Genomic DNA, 18,064 nt, shown 5'->3' with positions numbered 1-18,064 from the left:
TTATTAAGTTCGTGGCAACGGTTTATATCCACATTCGTTTTTCAATGTATGGTACGACCATAACATTGATTGTAGTGCCTATGTTCAATATTTATTGAACTGTTTTCACCAAGTTAATTCATAATGTATGAACATGTATGCAACAACAAGAATACTTTATATAAAATGAACTAAAGCAGTGAGATTTAATGTCGTTAAGGATACTTATCAATCATTCTGCCTACACCCTCGATATAAGATTGGCGTGTTAAGCACTTGCATCTTCTCACTATGTCTTCGATTGGTGATATAGTGCTAAAGACAACAATTCCATGATTAATGTTGTTTCTGAAATTGCCTACTATCGTAGTATGTTCCAATTCCAAACTTGTAAAAACAGTAAAACACTAAGGCCACATGAGTACGTTAATTTGATTCAAATTCTAGTAAACGCTTTACTATTGTGTCTTATACAAATTTCAGAGTGTATTGCAAAACCGTTTATTGATGCTAAAGAATATGATAACCTCAAATATTTGCATTTATTGTATAAAATAAAGTCATAAAAAGGTAAGTGAGAGCTTCTAAGAGAGAACGCAAAAGGACCGTGGATTAGTACCCCGTTATCACACATTCACACTTAAGGGTCTGCTAGCGCTAGGTATTGAATGATTGATTGAAGATGTAATGAAATAAATGAGAAAATGGAATAAACAAGAAAATGAAATTTAGTTATGATATAATAAAAATGGACTTAATCATTACTTTATGTTCAAAAACATTTTCAAAGGGTGAGACGATTTGTTCTCGCATTTAGCTATACTTACACCTAACTATCTATAATACTTAGTTACTTGTTAGTCAAATCTAGGTATAGTTCAACACATAGTGAAGAAACACTGATCAGCCCCGGACAGATTACGGATAATCTGGGGGTTAAATAGATGTTTCCCACGAGGGGTTAGATCCGGCAAAGATGGTTCTTCTGATAACCTGCAAAACAGACACCGTGAGCTCGTCACTGAGAAGGGGGGGGGGGTTCCTCCTTGTGACCACCATCCGGCGTGAGAATCAGACTAGATTGCTCTTGAATATAAGTATATATTAAGAGATTGCTAGAGCAGATATCAGGTATAAGATATAAGATACAAGATGAGATTAGATGATCATACCATTTGGGGTATTTATAGCCGAAGGTAGGTTTCCAAGAAGGTATAGCCGGCTGAATAGTATTCCTGTTCTACCAACTGTGGCCTACGCACGTGCCATGCTGCTAGTTGGTGGGTAGGCAGCGGCTGACAGTGACCAGGCCTGCTGTGTACTATTCCTTTTCCACCAACTGCCGGCTATGCACGTGGTATGACAGGAGTTGGTGAGTAGGCAGCGGCTAATAGTGACATACAGTACAAGAGCATGCTGCTCGCCATACTGTTGTCAATGAGCTGTCGTATCTCTGGTCAGATCTTTTGCCCATACCTCGTCAGGTACAGTACAAAAGAGCCTCCAGTATCGTACGGACTGGCTTATTTGGGCGGGAGTATTCCCCCTCCCGCCTTTGTGCGGGATTGTTCCCGGCTTTGCTCATTCCTTCAGATGACTACTGAATTATTGAGAGCTAAGTGCCTTGTGCGTGTAGCCTTGCTGCGCAGGTGGCCTTCCCTGATGGCTTGTATCCGCAGCTGCGGGAACAGGCGGAGTACTTCACCATTGGGAGGCATTTCCTGCGGGAACAGCTTGCGTACTGCGTGTAAGGACGTCACGTCTCTGAGCATGGTGGGTCCTGCGGATCCAGTTGGTTTCTGCGCAGACGTCTCTCTTCAAGGTGAGTCCTGCGGGTCCAACTGGGCTCTGCTGGGACCTACCTCTTCACATAGGTAGCTAATAACTACTATTGTGACTTGTCACTCCTACATTAATCATCATAATTTAAAACCAACTAAATTCTAAAATCATTATTACCATTCATTCGTTATGATAACTATTAAGTATTAACTACTATTTTTAAAGGACGAGCATAACCACAAATATTTTAATTATTTTAAACAATGTTGTATAATGATTGTCTCTTTACAATGTATGATAAGTTGTTTTTATGTCTTGCTTATTTAATAAATATTATATTTTTAATAAGTTATTTGTGTAGTATACGGTTTCAAGCTTGTAATTATATAAAACAACAACAAAATCACAAAATCTCAAATACGTACCTGACTGGGCTATCTAAAATTCTAAATTATGAAATACATCTTTGGAAAACAATATCACACTTCAAATGCAACTAAATAATTGAAAAACGAAAAGGACGGAATGTGTGTCATGTGAAAAAGTTCAGGGACCATTTTTGTAACTCACTAATTTTTTAAAACGGCCACATTTTTGTATCTAGTTTACTGCACTCTCCAAATTTAGAGTGCCCTACTCTGACCAAATTATGTTGTTTTAATTGGCCCACGCTGAGTTCAGAGTTTGGCTTGGACGTTCCTTCGGGAAACCATACCGCCAACTGTCACCTGACAATCGTTATGCCACCACAAGAGCAATTTTCTCTAACGTAACACATGATGGGTCGAAAACTCGAGTGGGCTCAGTCTTCGAGTTGACAACCTTTACACAAGTCCTATATAAAATTCTCATTGCCAATATCCACCCAAAAATAAAACAAGACATAAAGACCACAAGTGGAGGATTATAACTCACTAACTAAAAACTAGTGATGAGCAAATTCAATACCTATACCAATCACACGTACCGGTATCGAAATAGGTCTTGATTAAGTACCAAAGTTTTAATTTGTGGTACCTTTACATGTATTTCTCAAATTTTTTAACCTTCAATACCGTACCAAGACCGTAACCGGTCATACCGATCTCATCCCCCGCTAAAAACCACTCCTAATACTATCCATCCAGAAGATTGCGGAGTCACCATCTTACCATAGCCTCGCCCACACAGAAGACACCCCGCCAAATAACCGAAAAATGACATCAGCAAACCGGAACCCTGAAATCAGAAAAGACGCCGTCAACAATCGTACGGTCATCCTCTCTCCGGCACGATCTCGCCGTCCGTCGGACTTCAAATCCAAAGCCGACTCAAACCGGAGCTCCGGCGCCGATCCACGGTGTCCGTTCTGTGCCGGAAACGAGCACCAATGCGCGCCGGAGATATTCCGGTCACCGGAATATTCCACTTCCGACTGGAAGGTCCGCGTGATCGAAAACCTGTATCCGGCTCTCAGCAGAGACGTTGAGGTGAAGTCGGATGACGTGGATTACCGTCACGCTGAAGTCATCTCGGGTGAGGTGAGGTTAGGTGGGTTTGGGTTTCATGACGTGGTGATTGAGTCTCCGGTTCACTTGCCGGATTTGTCACCGGCGGAAGTTGCGGGTGTGTTGCTTGCTTATAAGAAGAGGATTGAGCAGCTTTGCGGTATCGGTTCGATTAGTTATGTTCTGGTATTTAACGGATTTGTGGCTTTTAGAAAACAGGGGTGTTATCGTCATTTTGCATTAAACTAATCGAACAGTGGATGGAGTTAGATGACTTGGAGTTAATTGCAACTATACTCGATAATGAAATTGCAAATTTTAAACTATTGGACTGAAATAACATTTTTTATAGGTGGGACGAAAATCGAAGTATACTATTTTTAAAACTTACTTATAGGGTTGTAAAGGAACTGAACAAAACGTTCGATGAACTGTTTTGTGGGAAGTTCGTTTATGTTCGTCTGATTAAGTAAATAAAACAAACATGAGCATAGGCTAGGCGCGCCCGCAGACATAGGCTCCTTGCAGACGTTATAAGCAAAAACAAACACAACCTAAATAAATCCAGTCATATCTTAATAAGTCTAATAATATACAAGTAGTCATTGTAAGGCAAATTCTAGGTATCTCACACTTTTACTGTTTTCTATATAGTAACGTTTTTTTTACAAGCAGCCTAAAGTCTAAACATATAACCATAACTAAGGCATAAAAACCGGTTATCAAAAAATCATAACCGAACCATCTTTCCCTTAATTGGTAAGTGTATTTCGGTTATTCGCTTTATGACATTTATATTCACATCTACTTTCTAAGTGACTCAATACTAAAAGTTTAGGATGTGACGCTTAACACAAATTGACTAGGGGATATTTACATATGTGGTCGTCTTTACCTATTAATAGGATTTTACAAGGAATAATCACCAAACTGACCATGTTGATCAAGATAATTAACAAAAACAACTTCGAGCTTTTGAATTTTTTCAAAATAGTCATTTAACTTTCTTTTTCTTTCAATTAATTTGACAAATCACACCGTGACATTTGTCCCCAATCGTGTCGCGATTCTTCTGTTCCAAGGTCATCTTTTACGCTAAGGTAACATGTTGTATTAAAATCTATTGCACCATATTAAAATATGTTGCATCAAATTACACATGCCATGGATGGTCAATTTGTATGAAGTAGGCGTGACTCTAGTATGAGTGTGCTTCCATAGCCAATATTTGTCACAACAAAATTATTTAGGATTTCTATGAATCCACATGATATGAGCTCTTGTTTAGACCATGAATAAGAGCATATGTAATGACTAGTTTTTACGAAATGTGTCTCACTCGTTGAGACACAAGTCGGTACCAAACCAATACGAATAACATATTCAAGTTTTCAATCCCAGTTCGGTCTGGTTGCATTATTGCACATCCTTGAATAAATATACAAACAATTTATTGAAGACCAATGAACTAACATAACTGAATTATACCTATAAAAATGGAAATACATAGAACTCGTGTAGTTTTTCTAACTTTTTTCCATGGTATTTTCTAGACATATAAACCTTAACAACCCAAAGCTTATGCTGAGACATGAAAATAGGCCATTATTACAAGAAATGTTATTTTTTGTAATTAATTCTTATGAGTTACCCTTCTAGCGGATGATTTTCATGCATCATTAGAAGGATAAGCCAGAAGGTTTTAAAAATTGGATGTGTTAACTAAACATAAAACAATGAAGTCACAACCAAGAGGGCCAAACCAATAATCGCTACGGGTGGAGCACGCGTAAAGTGTGATGATGAGGTCGGTGCTGGTGCTGGTGCCGGTGCCTCTGAATCTAAATTTGACGGTTCTTCTCCATACGACTTGATTTGAATGTTGAACTTGCATTGATCTTTTGACGGGTCTTGGTCAGTTTGGGTGGCAAACCCACCAAAATCACAACTCGTTCTTGATTGGTTCGACGCTTGAAAGTACGAGTTAAAAGCATAAGATGCCTTCTCACAATCACTAAGAGCGGTACATGATCCTCCATCTGCAAATGCGCTACAATCAGCACGGTCACATGCATAACCCGTACTCTCATTGAGTTTATTTTCGTCATGAGGAACGTCTGTCCTTAAAACACACCACTTCTTAGGCTGAAATTTGACATCTTTGACTCCTACTAATGTCTTGTTATCTTGTCCACCTAAGCTTATGTTGAACTTTGGTTGACCCGCATAGTCAAAGATTCCCCAATGCCGTTCAAAGTCTCCGGGAAGTAAACTTTTTGTGTCCTCATCCATAAGTCCAAAAAGGTAAACTTCAATGTAACCGGGGCGCAAAGGTGTCCCCTTTTTGGCCGCCAGTCGAGGCAATAACCCTTCATAAAACCTTGTAGAAAGTGAGTTGTTGGCCCATTTATACCCATCAGTGGGCCAACCTATCTCACCAATAACAATTGTCATGTTTCTATGACCGATCTGTTTCAAAGCATATACACATGTGTCATAACTTGCATCAAACACGTTTGTGTATTCAAGATCACCGTCTTGAAGACTATCATCCCCATCGAAAAATGCGTAATCCATCGGAAAATCGCCGTCATCCAAGGCGAGGCTATAAAAAGGGTAGATATTGACAATAAACGGAGTGTTATTCTTGGCAAGAAAATCAGCTATACCTTCTACTTGATCAGAAACATCGGGACGAAATACAACCTGCAGACGGTAACGGTCTCCATGGCGGGGACAGGTATACATCCCCGCTGAATGGGACCGAGGCCTTGATCTTATCTCCAAGTTTAGCATCATCAAGAGCCTTTTGGATATTCTGAAGAGCCGGTAGTGTCGAGTTTATATACTTATCTTTATAGTCTACTAGAAATGGCTCGTTACCAACGGCCACGCTCCTGTATAAATAACAATCAACGTGTTACATAATTTGTATATAACGCGTACTAGACCAAAAAAATAACATGTTAAAAAGTTGTGTTTACGTTATCTTGACATTGTTTTTAACGTATTCGACAACGTTGTCATCAACCCATTTTTTGGAATTGTTTTTTGGGTCATTGCGTCGAGTTCGTCATTTGTGACGCCCACCATGATCTCGATATCCGAGTCAGCGAATGCTTTTATTATGTTTGGATCGGCATCGAACAGTTTGACCTTCTTAAGACCATTGTCTTCCAACATTTGAACCACTGTCTCGGGTGATAGTTGGTGTGAAGATTTGGGACCCCAATTCACACCTAATCCTTCAACACTTGACCCATACAAGTGCACCTACAAACAATAGGTTTACCCTGCCATAAAAGAAGTCACTTAAACATAACATATTAATATTAAGACCAACAAAATCAAACTGGCCAAGTAACAGGTCAAAATGGGGTCTGACAAAAAATGGATTTAGGTCAACGCGGGTCCTTTTAAAAAAGTATCGTTTGGTTCAGATTGGAATGGGAACTTGCCAAAACCGTGTTTTACATTCCAGATTAAACCAAACCATCACTAAATTTTCATTAAGCATAACAGGATGACACGGTTTGTCCGTAATATATATCGTGAAATGAGAAAAACGGTTAAACATACAAATCTAATCACCGTGTCCTTGTTTCAATCACCAAGACCATGAGATTCAGATTGCAGCCCAAGGCGTTAACAATAACGTGTCGTGAATTGTTAATCGAACGTGTTAATGTATCGTCAATGTTGAGTTCATAAGGATGTTGATCACCATGTGTAACAATGTAAAGACTTATCTAAGACACTTATATCAATAACTTGGACCTGTCCTCAAAATATGGGACAAAGATCCAAAAATAATGCCTTAAATAGTCCCATCCCATAAAACCCATTTTTATTTATGGAAAATTTGTTAACAAAACCAAGAACATGTCAAAGTGAAGTTTTTAAAATTTTCATAAAAATATAAAAAGAACAAATAGCAAATCTAAATGTATTGTCAAAATTAGTAAATCAGCAATAAAACCTATCAAAACATAGATGAAAAAACTAAACCTATAACGCGAAAACCGCGATGATAATCAAGTATACAAATACGTAAACCGATGAACGAGATCCCGATGAGTATGTCCTGACTATCTGAACATTAAAACTGCACGTTTCGGTCGAGATATTAAGCGTTGTCACCATAGCCAAACCTTGAAAATTACACGCCATTTCGTCTTGATTCTGCACTTGAAAATACGCGTTAAACGCGTACGAGGCATTTGCGTTCGCATCCAGCCCGTTACACGAAGACCCATACCCGAGTGGTGTACAGTCAGCAAAAGTACACGCGTAATTAATATTCTCCCCAAGCTTACTCAAATCCTTCGCGTTCGGGTTAAACTGACACCATTTTTTCTCTTGGTACTGCACGTTTCGGGCCGGTACCAAAGCCGAGTTCTGACCCCGGCCCGTAATATCCATTGCAAATTTCGGCTGTCCGTCGTACCTAAATATCCCCCAATGTCGTTCAAAGTTGCCCGGGGCAATGCTTTTCGCATCTTCGTCGATGAGCCCGAAAAGGTAAACTTCTATCGGGCCGGGCCGAAGTGGGGTCCCTTTATTCGAAGCAAGACGGGGAAAAAGCCCGTTATAAAACCGATACGCCATATTAACATTCGCGTTTTTATCCCCATCAGTGGGCCACCCGACCTCGCCCACAATAATCGGCATGTCACCAAAACCCGCAGCCTTCAAAGCCGACACTAACGTGTCGTAATTAGCATCGAACACGTTCGTGTACTGTATCCCATTATCAACAACGGGCTGCGGTGCACCATCAAAGAATGCGAAATCTATCGGGAAGTTATCGTTCCCGTAAAGGCTTAAAAACGGGTATATGTTGACCGTGAAGGGGGCGTTGTTTCGGGCCAGGAACTGGACTAGTTGGACCATTTGGTCATTTATGTCGGGCCTGAACCGGCCCGCTGATGGGACCGGGTTGTCAGTTGGGGAACCATAAACATCGGCATTCGATGGGACGGTCGCTTTGATTCGGTCACCGAAACCGGCTTCATTGAGGGCATTTTGGATATTTTGCAGTGCTGGGAAGGTTGTTTTGTAGAATGAACCATTGTATGACTTCAAGTATGGTTCATTACCCACAGCAACATATCTGTCACAAAAAATAATAATAAAGATGACATTAAGATCCACATATTTTGGAAGTTGCTTAAAGCAACAATGTATGTGTTAACATGCACATGACAGAGTATAGTTATTTCCTATAGAAAATAGTTCTAAAAATTTTATACAAACTAACAACTCCTAGAAGAAAAAAACAAGTTTTTGTTTGTTGTTTCCTAAAAGTCTAGTTAATGTTTCAAATATGGAGTGTGCATGAAAGTCTGAAACAGGTTTTGTTTGTTATTTCCTAAGAGTATAGTTAATGTTTCAAATTACAAATATGCACGAAACCGAAAAAGTCAAACCAAAAAATCAAACAAAAACAAAAACAAAAACAAAAACAGGATGGTTTGGTTTTTGATTTCTTAAAAACCAAACTTATGGTTCGGTTTTAGTTTTGTGTCTAATAAAAACCAAGTCGAACCAACTTTACAGATTTTCATTAATTTTTCTTAAGCAATTTATAAAAATTTAATAAATACGTAAGCCATAAAATTTAGCCCAAATGTATAATAACCAATCAATTAATAATTTAGAGAATGATTTATGTCCAAACTCATTATTATGGTCCCAAATTTGTTTTCCGACCCAAAATTTTGAAGGTAAAATAGCAAAACCGAAAAGACTGGCCCGAACTCACACAAAAGCGAATTTAATTGTTTTTAAAAATTCAAAAACCAAGGTTTTGGTTTTTTGTTCGATTTTACCCCAAAACCAACCCAAACCTAGCCAAATGGTAAAGCCGAACCGAACCCAAAAGGCAGAACTGAAACCGAGCAGCTTTCAAAATCTTAAAACCAAAGTTTCAGTTTTTGGTTCGATTTTAAGTTTTTAACCCAAAACCAACCCAAACCTAGTCAAATGGTAAACCTGAACCGAACCCAAACCGAAAAACTTAAACCGGACAGTTTATAAAAACTCAAATACCAAAGTTTCAGTTTTTTGTTCAGTTTGATCCCAAAACCAACCCAAACCAAACATTTACAACCTATGTAACAACAATCTACACCTATCTAAAGCATCAAATCATCTCACATCCAGAACATATCCAATCCTAAAGAATGTACAACCTCCAAAGCACAACTTACAAATCATAAAAAAGAATAAAAACAAAAAACTTACTTGATATTAACACCGCCATCAAAGTTATACCGCGTGACATTCCTTTGAACAAACTTCTTAGCCCGGCTATACTCATTCAGCGCCGCCAGCTGGTCATTCGGGATGGCTATCATCACCTCAATCCCACTCCCGGCTAGCGCGCCCATGGTTGTCGGCTCGGCGTCAAACAGCTTCACCTTATTAATCCCGTTGTCTTTCATCATCTGCACCACCGTCTTCGGATCCATCTTGTGCGTTGCCATTGTTCCCCAGTTCACTCCCAGCCCCTCAACTTTTAATATCTTCGCAAACACACCCATCAGGATTACCAAAGCTATACTTTTCACCCCTGACATTTTTTAAAACTTTCCGGCGAGTTAGAGATAATAAAAACGGCCGGGAAACTTGTTTTGAAGTGGGAGTGAAGGGTTTTTAAGGTGGGGTTATGGCGGTTGAGATAACGGTGGTTAGTGGGTTAAATAACGCGGTAAAATCGGTGAAGAAGAAGAAGAAGACGAGAAGAAAGTGGTGAAGGGGTTTTTGAAGGAAAGAGGATTTTAAATCACGAAAAGAACGTTACAGGGTGGTTTGTTTTATTATCAAGTAAAGTTTATAAAATAAATAAATAAATAAATAAATAAAGTGGAGATTTTTTGAGCGTGTAAAATAATAGTTCTTTTTTATAAAATCGTCCTTTGCTTTGAGAAACGAGAATATTATTATTTTCTATTTTCTAGAGGTCGGTTACTTCAGATTTAGAATTTACGATTGTTTAATGTTAAATGTTTTTATTTTAACATTAATCTTAATCCTGACTAAATATGCACTAAACCATAAATCTTTTAATTAAACGAACGAACATGAACACATGTTCTATTTGTTTATGTACTGACGTAAAATAATTAATTATTATTTGAACGAGTCATCTATTTAAAAGTTTTATGTTTGTTAATATGTGTTTGTTTAAGTGTTTTTATTTATGTTCGTTTATATTTGTTTTTGTTCATTTATATGTTTATCTTTGTTCAGCTATGTTCATTTAGATTTTAAACAAACGAACATAAAGGAACACAAATGTTCATTTTTTTTTAAGTTAACGAACATGTACATAAATATTTGGTCGATTAAGTGGTTTGTGTTTGTTTAAAGTTAAATGAATGAGCACGAACATGCCCTCGTTCGTGTTCGTTTGATTCATTTACAGGCTTTCATTATTCACATTGATGAATACATCGGTCTCAATCTCTAGGCTCTTCCGATTTTAGTTTTGTTCGTTTGTGTTCGTGAACCGTTTGTGAACACATTCATTTCCTTAATGAACGAACACGAACATAAAATCTCGTTCGGTAAGTGTTCGTGTGAACTATTTGTGAAGACATTATTTCGTCATGTTCCTAAACGATACAAACATTTATTTATTTCATGTTATTGACTTGTTCTTTGGGCTCGTGAGTTCATGTTGGAACTTTGACAATCAACTTGTTGGAGTCAGAGTTAGGTTGGGAATTAATAACGCTATTTGTTAGTATGACTTGGGTTGACGTGAAGTTAAAACATGTTAGAATTTGGGATAAATGGGTTCGAGTTCTAAATGGGCTGAAATGTTAATGACACGATTAATAAATACGTTTAAACGGGTTCAGTATACGTAGCTCATTTATGACACACTTAACTTGTTTCAAAAATATGTTAATAGGTCTACATGACACGCTTATAAAAAAATATAGTTTTACTGTTTATAATATAGTTTTTATAAATAATAATCAGACATGTTATAATTAGGTAAGATTTAACTCATGTTATAATTGATTTTTCTCCGTCATGTTTAGTGAATCATGTTAGACGTGCTATGTAATTGGGTATAGTTAAACTGCTTATTGTGTTGTGTTATACGTTATTGAACTAGTTAACCTTTAATCATGTTAGCATGTTGTGACGTGTAATCCAAGTATCCAACTATTAAACATGTTTGTTTTAGTGTTTTATAAAATGACATGTTTAGTTATATATGCCATGTTTATGTTCACTAAGCGTGCTAAACGTGTAATGCCTAACTCATTTTCTGTTTATAATATTGGCTTTTAAGATAATAGTTAATGCAATATATTCTCGTATCACTATGTCAGGCATTCAAGTATTCTTATTTAGATACTTAAATAACCAATATATGATATATTTTCTCTCATACATCATGTAATTTGTTCATTTCAATGGTTAGAAAGTAAATGCTACAAATAAATATTTTACCATAATATACAAATTAGAAATTTTCCATCGACGGGTTATCGTTGAGTCATTAAATTTTTGCACTTGTTTAACATTTTACCTTGAAAGTAATTTATTTAATAATAATAAAAACATATATAGAAAAAAAAATCCAAACAACCCCTCCCACCGTAGACATATCCCATTTTTCCGTTACTAAAATTCATTTGTAGTGTGATTGTTTAAAACATTAGGACCAGCTAATGATTTATGACAAACTCGTTAACATGAGATGAAGTTAAAGGGGTTAGTGTTTGTGGTAAATGGGGTTGGGTCGTAGATGATAGATGTGTTGGCACGGTTAAAGACGTGTCTAAACGCACTCAACATGCCTAACCCGTTTATGACACGTTTAACATATTGTGTTAAATATGCTAATAGGTCGACACACACTTATGGCATGTTTATCAAAACGACATACTTATTGGATACGTTATAAGGGTTTTTAACCTTGGTAAAATATATTTTACCATGTAAATTATGTTTTATTTTACATTCTTAAAGAATCGAAATTCGATGTGTCATATCATGGTTCAGTTAAACTGCTTATCGTGGCGTGTCATTCTGGTTATTGAACTAGTTACCTTTAATCGTGTTGTGTAGCTCACTTACTAAACATGTTAGTGTTAGTGTTTAATTAAGAAAATGATATGTTTAGTTAAAACACACTTATTAAACATGTCATGTCGCATTTGACCAGTTTAATACAACAACACGACATAATTTACCAGTTCTAAGTCAAATATTTTTAATTGTTTTGTGACATGCCCAAGAGGATAAGATGAAAACATGAGGAAGGCGATTGATTTGTTTATTCGTTATCGTCCTTTGTTCAATGTTGTACCAAATATATTCTTGAAACCAACTTAACTCTTTGATCATAAAGTTTATTCGTTTGATGAGTTATTCATATTTATTTTTTTGTGACATGTCCAAGTTATTCATATTTATTCATGAAGCCAACTTAACTCTTTGATCATAAACTTTATTCCTTTGATTACTTCTTCCCTTATAGCCAGGGGAGGTTCGGAGGGTGTGCGAGCTGTACCATCGGCCGGGGCACATAAGTTTTGGGGGCACAAACTCTTTTATACATATTACATATATATGTTTTTTGGTGTTAAAAATAAGGTTATTTGCAATGGTTTATGAAATAATTGCATGCTCAGAATGGTTTCTGCTTATAATAAATCGGTCGATAAAAGTTTTATCCATGTACATTAGCGAATAAAAAAAATTCGTTAAAGCCTACGGGCCTTTTTAATTTAACTCGGCCGAGGTATTTAAATTCTCGGAGACGGCCCTGCTTATAGCCTTTGGTTTGTAGGGTCCATTTTAATAAACTTATATGTTTGCATACGTTGGGACTTGGGATGTATATTTTTATAAGAGTTGTGCTATATAAAGTTAACTTGATTCGTCTTGTGCATTACCATCATCTTTTAACAAAAATCCTTTACGTAATATTTGGACGTATTTGTTTATTAACAATGTTGTTTTCTTCTCGTCATAATGTGGTTAACACAGTTTAAACTTTTTCATAACCTAGGTCTCGGTGTGGTTTAATACTTTAATTCAATAATTTCAACCCTTAACCAACCTTGTGTCAAAACTCGGGCTTAGTGAAGTTAATGAAAACTAACATTTTTACTTTCTAAGATTTTGTCTCAATTTTGTAAGTTTGTGAATTTCTATATATTTGATGTTAAGTAAGATTTCAATTCAAACATATTGGCAAATGATATAAGTTCATTACATGTTCACAATTTTTATATTCTTGGTCACTACACCATAAGTATATTTTACCACAATAATAAAAGCACGGTTGTCCATGAATCATTAAAATTCTTATGCTAGTTTTACTTTTTTGACATTTAAAGAAAAACACCCCCCCCCCCCTCCCACCGTAGACATGCCCTCTTTTTCTTTATGTGTCCTTACATGGTTTACTTCTTGCTATGGTACTATACTAAGTTGGCATCTTATTAGTGATTGGTGCAAAATCAGCCGATTTTTACTTTCTCGGTAACACTTACTTGACTTCCACAACTCGGTTCTAAAAGATGACCTCCAAACAAATATTATTTATGGAATTATGATCATCACATGTTGGTGTAATTGGAATATCCGGAATGAGCTTCAGTTTTCGAATAAAAAGTTTAATCCACAGGAAGAACCGGAAAATATCAAAGTTTGAGGGGTTTTATGGCTTTCAAATAGATTAAAAAAGAAATTAGTTTCTTAGGTAGATTGATGTAATTTTTCCTTGTAATTATGTTGCTCATGTTGTATTGCTTTCTGGCCCGTGTTTGGGTCGTTTTTAATGAAAGTTGTCTTTAAACAAATAAAAAAAATAAATAAAACTCATGGTTTTCTTAATTTACAAGCAACTAAACCTAATGACCCTGGAAATTGAACCACACACATCAACTACCATCACTCCGAGCCCCTAAGGCGACACCCAAACCAACTCGTCATAACTAATCTCACTCAAGCACATTATTATGTAGTTCTCTTTTTCATCCATAACCTTTGCACCCAAAACGTGTTGGATTTATATGAGATGAGATTTTCTTTAGGTTCAATATCACTCGTGTGGAGAGGGGGGTCTTGTTAGTCTTTTTGGCCGGTTTGTTTGTAAAATTCACACTTCGAAAAAATTAACTCAAACTTGTTAAGAAATGAAAATTACATAACTTTGCATTCAACCTTTTAAAACTTGGAACCCAAATGCGTGGCTACGGCCAAATCATAGAGACTATTTGTGTAATTCACACCAAAACATAAAGTATTTCCATCTATTGTTTTATATTATTTATGACGTCATCAGCTTCTTAAATCTGCTTCAACCAATAAACCGATAAGATTCTGCAAAACATTGGTTGATTTTTATTCTGCTCTATACATAGCCACAGAGACACATAAAAATCAAAACATAGCATGAGTTACTCTATGAGAAATATAAAGTAGAGCGTGGCTGTTCGTAGCAACGAACATCTCGTTCTTTTTCTCCTCCCATGAGGAATACCAACGGTTTGCTAATGAATTTTAAACGAAAATGACTTGAACAAAATTTATGTTAAAACATAGATAAAATATTCTCAGAATGCCCCATTTAAATGAAACTGACTATTAATGTAGTGTCTTATAATGAAGTTTACTATGTGTGCGTGTGTTACTGTTACATGTATCTATAAACATATATAAGTTGAGATAGGTAAATTAGTGTGTTGAGGAATTTGGTGCTCACATCTATAAACCACTTTCAGTAAAATAGAAAACTAAATCTAGTAAAATATAGGAACTATGCACCAACTTTTGAAATCAAATTTAATAACAATACATGGTATATGCAACAATAATTTAAACCAAATCACTTAAAAAATATAGGAAATATGCAAACAAACTCAATAAGAAAATATAGGCAATTTGCAAACCAAACCCAATAAACATTATGCAGGTTTTAAGCTCATCACTTACCACTGAAATCCTAAATCAAGGGATATGTTTGCGTTAAATCATGATAGCCAACTATTTTACTGGTGTCATCTAGATATACATGGTATCACTCGACTTTCGACTACAGATAGTGCATATAGTTTTTTAAAATATTGCTGTCCGTGTGACGTATGAACAAGCTACCAAGTTATTAAAGTCATATATTTTTTGGGTTTCACCAAACTATGGATGATGTAAGTTTTGACATTTAAAAAGGCTTCACAAGAATTCATAAGTTGTCATCAATTATGTTATTCAATACAAGTTAATGACATGCTCTTATAGATTTACCACAATAGTAAATATGACAGCAACTCATGTTGCTCTAAAACCGAATCTTCACGATTCATCGATTGAAATATCGCGTGTTTCTCCAACTATTTTCGCGCTACAAAAAAAATTCTGAAAATGCATTACAACCTCTTTAGTGATTAATCACCAACTTAGTCCATTCAGATCAAAATGCTTGCTACTTGAAGCTGCATCATTCCCATGATCATGGGCATTAAGGTCCAGCTTTTGTCCAAAATACGGAAACTGTTCTTCCTTCACTGAATCTGTGTTTCTTTGATTGGTTTGATCGTTTAAAATGACTTTTTCGACCCTGCCCGTAAATCTTGCGTCAGTGTACCATTCACTACTCTTGAGCCCTCCAACACTCATTGACAAATCACTTGCGGAAAGTTGTGGCTCAGTGTCAACCTTTGACTTTAAAAGGGTCAAACCGATCATGTCTTGTTCGGTTTGTTGACCTTCTCCGTAAGTCAAACAGCTCTCGATTGAACAATCTGTTGGTTGGACGTTTGTATGCATTGACCCGTCTTTGACTCCGGAGAATGCAGAATTTAGGCGGTGAGTTGATACTTTAGAGACCAATTCAGATAATTGAACTTTTGCAGCCTCTAGTCCTACTGTACCTAAGTTTTGTCTTCCAAGAGTTTCTTGTGCTTTTTCAAGAACAGATTGCAAGTATTTTCCCTGCGCTTCGATCCGAAGCTGTAAGTGTCTCTGCACCTATATCATATTATAAATAATTTTTTTTAGCATTATTATATTATCTAATAAAAATATATAAGTACGCAAAAATGTAAAAAAAAAATATTATGTTACTTTTTGATGTATCCCAGACCCTACATATGAGTGTGTTACTCGGCGCGTTTGTTTGTTATATTATTTTCTGTTGTATCATATTATGAATTCTATTGATTTAATGATGCATGCCTCAAGTTATTTAAAACAATATATATATATAAATGTAAAACAAAAAAATATTTTTAAATTATTTTTTTATGTGTCCTCGGACCCTAACATATGAGTGGGATTTTACTACGTACATTTGTTTGTCCTTTGTTATATTATTTTTTGTCGTATAAAATTATTATTTCTGTTTGTTTATATAATGATGCATACCTCAAGTTGTTCATGCAGCCTTCTTTGAACTTCAATTTGCATCTGTATGGCTTCACTTATCTGCAAGTTTCTGAAATGAATATATGTATCATTGGATTAAACATTGTGATGGTAGACTTGTCATTTAGCCTACAAAATGTGGACAAGGATAATTGTGTCTTACTTGTTTGTTTGAGGGCAAACATTTGAGTTGCTCATGTGAGTTTCATTTGTTTCTTCAATCGCGTCTCCTGCTGGTGGCACGATATCTACAACCAGAGTTTTTTGTTATCAGGATTTTTTTTAATTAATTTTTTGTAATTAAAATGGATCTTTTGGAATTATTACCAACTTTGTTTGTGCTAACACTGCTAGTTTGCCTATAGAGATTCTTGCTGAGTCGGTATTTCTGTCAACCGAAAAAGCGAATTAGTTACTAGAAAACAGTCAAAGGGCTGAACGTGTGAGGTGTGACACTAACTAAAAGAAACTCTAATTAGTATGTGTGTTTACCTGGAGATGACTCTTTAAGTGGTATAAAGTAAGACCTTGAATTCCCATTAACTTCAAAACTGATTTTGGAGTAGCCTCTGTAACATAAACCCAACGATAACCGATAAGCCTTTTTCTTTCCTTTTTTTTTTTATTATTAGTATTACTTTTTTAAACTGTACTTACTGTCTGCTCCACCGAGCTGGTTGACCGCTTCTATGAACCGTTCATGGAGATCCGGTGTCCATTTAAGTCTAGGCTTAGCATCAGTAGAAAGAACAAGGCCCGAATCGCCTCCATTATTACCTCCTTGTAGAAACAAATGTCTTTCTGGTGTAATTGACATTCTTGATGTAGAATGAATGTTCTTTCCTTGATGATGATGTTGGTACATCTTTATACAACAAATAAAATAAAAATTGTCACACGCGTAACCTTATGATATGTTACTTGAAAACATAAAATCATGTAATCACTTTCAAAACACAATAACAAATGCACAGGTAACATGTGCTAATATCGTACCTGCATGGTTTATGAGTCTTCAAGGTTATGAATCTTGATTCTTGTGTGTTTATCAAATATGCAGTCTTGATACTATAGTAGCTCTTATCTATAACTTATTATCCACATAATAATGGTCTGCTCAGCATGGCCTTATAAAGCAAATGGAGAATAGGGGTAGGGGTGGGTGGGTTGGGGGGGGGGGGGGGTTAGGAGGGGTGCTTTCCAAGTGAAGTATAGAATCTTGAACAGATCTAATGAAGGAAAAACACTAAACATTATTAAAGTTTAAGCCGTAATCCAGTGTTCGTGGCGAATTGTAAATAAACTCTTTCTTTGTGTTCTCATTGAGTGCTTTGCTTTGCAACGCGACTTTTTATTATTCTCGGACCGAAATCAGAGAATTCCTTTGCACTATAAAACTCTAAACACCTTACAATGGG

The 18,064-nt window shown here is 36.2% G+C and overlaps 2 protein-coding genes and 2 pseudogenes across 2 annotated transcripts; 1 reads left to right on the top strand and 3 right to left on the bottom strand.

Moving 5' to 3' along the window:
• Window positions 1-2,957: 2,957 nt before the first annotated feature.
• Window positions 2,958-3,583, top strand: LOC143553796 (ADP-glucose phosphorylase pseudogene; annotated as a pseudogene).
• A 1,361-nt stretch (window positions 3,584-4,944) lies between these two features.
• LOC143553795 (glucan endo-1,3-beta-glucosidase 8 pseudogene) lies at window positions 4,945-6,868 on the bottom strand (annotated as a pseudogene).
• On the bottom strand, window positions 6,745-9,829 carry LOC143553800 (glucan endo-1,3-beta-glucosidase 8-like). Its single transcript, XM_077043700.1, has 2 exons — window positions 9,495-9,829; window positions 6,745-8,361 (listed from the first exon to the last, which is right to left on the bottom strand). The coding sequence occupies exons 1-2, from the start codon at window positions 9,827-9,829 to the stop codon at window positions 7,257-7,259; spliced, it is 1,440 nt and encodes a 479-aa protein (XP_076899815.1). The 3' UTR covers window positions 6,745-7,256.
• Window positions 9,830-15,441: 5,612 nt separating this feature from the next.
• Window positions 15,442-17,750, bottom strand: LOC143553786 (myb-related protein 2-like). The gene is made up of 7 exons (XM_077043692.1): window positions 17,643-17,750; window positions 17,304-17,511; window positions 17,139-17,215; window positions 16,974-17,034; window positions 16,810-16,894; window positions 16,647-16,716; window positions 15,442-16,250 (listed from the first exon to the last, which is right to left on the bottom strand). Exons 1-7 carry the CDS (start codon window positions 17,646-17,648, stop codon window positions 15,672-15,674), a joined length of 1,086 nt encoding a protein of 361 aa, XP_076899807.1. The 5' UTR covers window positions 17,649-17,750; the 3' UTR covers window positions 15,442-15,671.
• Window positions 17,751-18,064: the final 314 nt, after the last annotated feature.

The sequence above is a fragment of the Bidens hawaiensis genome, unplaced genomic scaffold, assembly GCF_021521415.1.
Source record: "Bidens hawaiensis isolate Kalapana, Puna unplaced genomic scaffold, B.hawaiensis_p1.1 tig00017358_1, whole genome shotgun sequence".
In the NCBI taxonomy this organism is placed as follows: domain Eukaryota; kingdom Viridiplantae; phylum Streptophyta; class Magnoliopsida; order Asterales; family Asteraceae; genus Bidens; species Bidens hawaiensis.
Note: the sequence above shows the minus strand (reverse complement) of the source record. Positions and strands in the feature narration are given on the sequence as shown.